This window comes from Thrips palmi, unplaced genomic scaffold, assembly GCF_012932325.1.
Source record: "Thrips palmi isolate BJ-2018 unplaced genomic scaffold, TpBJ-2018v1 HiC_scaffold_4, whole genome shotgun sequence".
NCBI classification, from domain to species: Eukaryota; Metazoa; Arthropoda; class Insecta; order Thysanoptera; family Thripidae; genus Thrips; species Thrips palmi.
This window is the reverse complement of record NW_023144631.1, coordinates 4,461,462-4,467,266: the sequence shown is the minus strand read 5'-3', so window position 1 is coordinate 4,467,266 and position 5,805 is coordinate 4,461,462. Positions and strand designations below refer to the sequence as shown.

Below are 5,805 nucleotides of genomic sequence, written 5' to 3'. Positions count from 1 at the left end.
GAGACAAAAGAAGAGAGGCAGGATCCTAATGCGTCCTGATTGGTCCATCGAAGTTGTAGCGAAAAGGTGGCCCGTCCTCCCGCGGCTTCGCCCGCTATGGCGGGATCATTTTAAACTTGGACGCAGTCGGACTGACGACAACCTTGTAGGCGAAAGGAAAAACAGAACCTGAATGTATTGGCATGCACGCAGTCGCATCACGAGGGTAACATGGTTCATTCCGTGGGAGTGCCATGCAGAAAAATAGACCCTGTGGCCACCCACTGTGGGGGCGAGCCGGATGGGTTGCCTAGAGGCGGCTGCCAGGCGGCGCCAAGCGCTGCCTGGAAAACCATCATGCCTGTAGGTAAATGTCCGTTTCCCCGCTCAAATTGAAACTTGCATGTTTCGCAGAGGGTTTAGGCCGAAGGTGAAGTTCAGAAATCACAAGCCAAGATTATTTTGAAAACAAAAGACGTTTTCTGAACACTGTGGATTGTACTCCCATTTAATCACACAATCTTACTTTACCATGGAGACATTCACGGCTTTACAAACAGTTTCGTGACTACTAAATAAATTAACTAATTATTTCGTGGCTACTCAATAAATTAACTTATTAATCCGTGGCTACTCAATAAATTAACTGATTTTCCGCCGCTAGCAGCATCCCGCTGTCCGCAGCGTGAGTGCGAGCAGGACGGTGGCCACCAGGCTGGCCACGCCGTTCGCCGTGCTCGCGCTGTTCGGGCGCGCGGTGGTGGGCTGCGGCTGGGGCGCGGAGGTGGTGGGCGGCCCGGGGGGGCCCGTGGGTGGCCTCGTCGGTGGCGTCGTCGGGGGTCTCGTAGTGGTTGGCCTCGGCGGCACGATGGGGGTTGTAGGCGTAGTCGGCGTGGTCGTGGTGGTGACGGGCCCCGTGTTGGTGGCGGCGTACAGCCACTGCGATACCTCGGTGAAGTACTTGCGGTGCCACTCCAGGCCCTTCATGGCGAGGTCCAGGCGCAGCTCGGTGTCCCTCCTCTCCGTGGACGAGGGGTCAGGGTAGGCCTGCGCTATGAATCGCGCGATCTGGTGGGAGATGAGAGGACGTTTTCGTTCAAGCGTTGCTGGTTGGAATAGGTTTAACCTCCCCCTAGAAAGACACTTGCCTCTTCCACTTCTTCCGCCGCGCGGATGTCCTCGATGAGAGAGTTCAGCAAGCTCGTGGTGTAGGCTCTGCCGCCGCTGCAAGGAACGCAAATCATCGTTTTAGTGCCCGTATTCATACACGACAGCAGAGCGACTTCGGACACTCCTTTCGTCACCCTGTCTCCCTCGCACCCCTACGGAACGCCGCCACCGGCCGCATGGGTGCGACAGGGACAGAGCGACGAAACGACCCACGGGAATCGCAGCCTGCAGGATGGCCTATTTCCACGTTACTCGCATCCAACTAACAATTCCTTCAATTGGATGTAGTTCTTCTTGAAGTAATCGAGCATGAATCTGTGGTTGTCCCGCTGACTGAGGATGGCGTCGACGAGCATGTGGAGGTCGGCGCGAGTCGGTATCGGGTGGCCTCGTCCGTTGAGCACGTTGTCGAGAAGGCTGTGGAACGAAAAGCAAGCGAACTCAGTGTTTGAACCGTGAACCAAGACCCTAGAACCGTGAAGGCCACTCACGTCTCGAGGGTGTTGTGGTTGCGGGTGCAGCCGAGGGCCAAAGCGTACGACCTCCGCTCCGGCAGCTCCTCGACGTCCATGTACTCCTCCAGGACGCTCCTGGCCAAGGCGTCCGAGTTCCTCACCGCGGTGCAGAGCGCGGCGTCCGCGACGTCGGCGGGGAGACTGGCGGGAAGAAACGCATGTATAGTCGACGTCGCGCGTAGAAGTTCGATGGTTCGATCCCGGGCCGCGCCCTCACTTCTCCCAACTTACTCGACGAATTCATCGAACACGGACGTGACCGCCTTGACGGCGTCCTCCACGCACTTCTTGCCGTCGGCGTAGCACGCGTGGCTGGCCACGAGGTAGCGCAGGTAGCGCTCCTCGTCCTCGTTGGTGTAGACCACGGGCGGCGACGAAGAGCCGAAACCCAGGGCGTCGTACGCGTCGGCGGTGATCTGCTGGATGAAGGCCTTGAGCGCGGTGCCGGCCTCCGTGTTGGCCAGCCTGTCGCGCAGGAAAGTGAGCGCCTCGATGCCGGCCTTCCAGACGGCGGGCGAACGCTCAGCCTTGAGTGCCTGCAGGAAGGGCAGTGCCGTCGCGTAGTCCAGCTTGCCCGCGCGCGCCATGGCCAGCGAGTCGTGCACCAGCTGGGTGCGCGTGGACGGGTGCAGCTCGTCAGGGGTGTTGAGCAGCGCCTGGTGCAGCAGCTTCCAGTTGTCCGCGTCGTAGTTGACGAGGTAGTAGCCTGCCGCCAAGACACCATGGTTTACCAACGCCTTCAAATGAGCTGAACGCAAGTTTGCCTTCGTCGGGCTTGGCACTCACCGATTTGCCTGGGGTTGACCACGATCCACTCGGTGGCGCTGGCGTCGACGTCGAGGTCCGCGATGGTCGGGGCGTCGGGGGTCAGCCAGCGGACGGGGGCCGTCTTGGTCCAGTCCTTGGTCTTGGGGTTCACGATGTCGGGGATGGGCACGTACCACAGCGTCTTCTGCTGGTCCTCGGGGGTCTCGTAGAAGAACTGCTCCTGGGTGAGGGTGACTGCGCCCTGCGCCGTGTTGCGGGTGACGGTGACCACGGGCACGCCGGCCTGCTCGGTCCACGTCTTGGCCATGGTGGCGAAGTCCGTGTTCGGGGGCAGCGGGGAGGACGCCGCCACCGCCTCGACATTCATGGCGCGGAAGAGGCCGTCGGGGGAGCCCGTCTTAAACGAGCTGAGGGCAAGAGCGTGTGTGTGAGTTTGTTTACAACCAATGCGCTGCAGAGACCGCCACCGTCCGGACTTACTTCGCGGAAAGGTAGCGGTTTAACCCTTTCTTGAACACTTCGGTGCCGAGAATGTGTTCGAACATCAGGAGCACGGCTCCACCTGCAAACGAGGTCAAGTACTTTAGTAATGTCCGAACAAGACGATGACACCATGAGTGTCTTCCTATCCTTCAGCCGGACTTGCCCTTCTGGTAGGAGACGACGCCAAACTTCTCGTCTATGGCGTCCGTGGTGGTCACAGGGCTGGACATGGCTAACTGGCCGGGCAGTGCGTCCGTGGCCACTGCCACGTGCAAGTTGTCCGCCACGAACTTTTCCATCAGCTTCCAGTCGGGGAAAATCTGAAATCCCGATACGCGATGCAGCGCGTTTAAATTGTTGTTTCTTTTTTTTTTTTTCAAAAATTTCTGAGATGATTCTGTCTGGTCATTTGGGGTTTGTCGCTGACCTTGTCGCAGATGACGCTCTCGAAGTAGGTGGCGAAGCCCTCGTTGAGCCAGGTGTTGGACCACCAGTCCAGGGTGACCAGGTCGCCGGCCCACTGGTGCCCCAGCTCGTGGCACACGCTCGTGCCGATGAACTCGCGCGCGCGGATCGTGGTGACGCCCGTCTCCAGCAAGTACTCCTCCTTGTACGTGACGAGCCCCCAGTTCTCCATGGCGCCGGCGCCGAGGTCCGGCAGGGCGAACTGGTCCACCTTGGGCAGCGCGTAGGGGATGCCGGTGAACTCGGCGAGCTGCTGCAGCGCCTTGGGCCCCACCTCGTTGGCCAGGAAGACGGTCCGCTGGCCCAGCATGTTGGGCCTGCCCCACGTCGTGAAGGAGGCGTCGGACGTGGCGGCGATGCTGTCCATGGTGGACACCACCCAGGCCAGCAGGTACGTGGACATGGGGAGGCTGTCGTCGAACTCGGTGCGCACGATGGTCAAGGCCCTGCCAGGGACGAGCGAGAATGAGCGAAGGGGCACTCGATGAAAGCGACGAGGATCCACCGAGTTCCCGGCACTCTGTACTTACGTGGCCTTGCGACTGATTTCCGGCATGTTGGACCTGGCGGTGAGGCTGGGGTCGTGCTCCACGATGATCTTGAAGCGCGCCTTGAGGGCGGGCTCGTCGAAGCACGGGAAGGCGTAGCGAGCGGCCGTCGCCTCGAACTGCGTCGCCGCCAGCAAACTTTTTGTTCGTTTTTCGAAAAAGAATATCAATATGTGCTTTGTTTTGGCACCCTTTGTTTTACCACCTGTCTCCTATTTCCTATTTTGTGGTGAAATTTCACAGTCCTCACATTCTCTGGTCGTTGGCGTTTTCGTAGGAGGTCAAGAAGAAGCCCTGCCCGTCGTTCCTCAAGTAGGCCTTGAACAGGGGGAAGCGCAGCAGGTAGTGCTCGCCCGCCACCAGCGCGTTCTGCAGGTCCACGACGAGACGGTCGGCGTCCTCTTGGGGCCGCAGCCGCAGGAGGGTGGCATCGCCGTTGCTGAGGGGCAGTAGTGTAATCCACGCAAACGCCCTCTGCCCGAACCAAACCAAGCTGCCACACTTACTCGTCAAAAGTGCCCTGCGCGTTCTGCTTCAAAATCTCCACCCGGTTGAAGGTGATGTCTGGCGAGCCGTGGAGGATGATGCGGGAGGTGGCCTCCACCACGTTGATGTAGATGTCCGTGGCGCCGTAGAAGACGCCGGTCGCCAGGTTGGGCGCCATGGTGACCTGGAGAACAGCCCGCACCGTTTATGATAGTCCTTCGCTACACCGGCGTCTCTCCCTGTCCCCGCGCGTACCGTGTATCTGGTGGGCACCACGTTGGTGGGCAGCAGGGTCTCGTCGTACACGTCGTCGGCGGCTCGCTTGGTCCTGGTGCTGGTGCCCAGGTTCCTCTGGCGGGAGCGCTGCGGCGGCTGGGGGTCCGCCATGCCGAAGGGGTAGGCCTGTGCGCCCGTGGCCGTGGCCTCGACGGCGACCTCGGCGCGGACCTTCCGCGGCGGCAGCGTGAAGCCCAGCCGGGCGGCCTGCTCGGCGAGGGGGAGGCTCGGGGGGAGGTCGCCGGACGCGGCCAGCGGCTTGGACGCGTTGGAGGCCGGCGCGGCGGAGGCGGCAGCCAGCGCCGCGAGCACCAGGAGCAGGCAGCAGCCGTGGCGCGCCATGCTGCAGCACTGTGTCAGACATTGCTTTCAGTAAGTAAAAGGTCGTTGAACCGATCTTTTTCGACAGCATTTAGAGGAGTATTCGACCGTTTTTTTTTTTCGAAGCTTTACCTAGTTTCGATGCGTGCCTGCGTCGGGGCCCGACTGAAGATTGCTGAAGCTGAAGAGGCACTCGTGACGTTCGTTCGGCCGGACCGTCGCGCGTCGCGCCGCCGAGCCTCCGTAATGTAATGAATAGTCGTGATTGAACCGCGGTGAGCGAGAGAGAGAGGAAGATACAAATGCACGGCAAGGGTCTAATCTCTCCGTCTACGAAGAACTGTCGTATCGTGGCGATGAATGGAACCAGTTCTATAGGTCGAAAGGCGCCGCCGGCCTGCCGAGTGATACCGCCTGCAAGTGTGGTTTTATGTGGAAAACCCTCAAGAAAAATATAATTTGAAAAACAGAAGAATGCTGTTTGAAGGAGGTGTTTAAAGGTCATTTTATGACGTCAATTTAAAAAGGAGTGCTTTTTTCTGACGCAAGTGCAACCTCAATCAAGGCTGTTTGCGAATCAAACTGGTAGATTACTTATCAGAGTAAGTACACCCTGTTCGCGGCTTCAACTGTAAGCCCCCTTTTATCGATTGCTGTGACGGTCGATTTCGGGAAACTGTTATGAGAACTTGGCCGGATTTAACTAGTCGACTCAACTGCATATGTGGATTAATCGCAAGACAGGACATGGGCCAATCATGTCGAGAACGTAAGAAGATAATTCCGAATACGGT

The 5,805-nt window shown here is 59.1% G+C and overlaps 1 protein-coding gene across 1 annotated transcript; it reads right to left on the bottom strand.

The window, feature by feature from the left end:
* Window positions 1–462: 462 nt before the first annotated feature.
* LOC117649088 (aminopeptidase N-like) lies at window positions 463–4,898 on the bottom strand. Its single transcript, XM_034391517.1, has 13 exons — window positions 4,670–4,898; window positions 4,435–4,598; window positions 4,179–4,367; window positions 3,911–4,066; window positions 3,343–3,826; window positions 3,079–3,235; window positions 2,913–2,994; window positions 2,451–2,839; window positions 1,896–2,370; window positions 1,641–1,805; window positions 1,417–1,566; window positions 1,128–1,203; window positions 463–1,047 (listed from the first exon to the last, which is right to left on the bottom strand). The coding sequence occupies exons 1-13, from the start codon at window positions 4,799–4,801 to the stop codon at window positions 640–642; spliced, it is 3,027 nt and encodes a 1,008-aa protein (XP_034247408.1). The 5' UTR covers window positions 4,802–4,898; the 3' UTR covers window positions 463–639.
* Window positions 4,899–5,805: the final 907 nt, after the last annotated feature.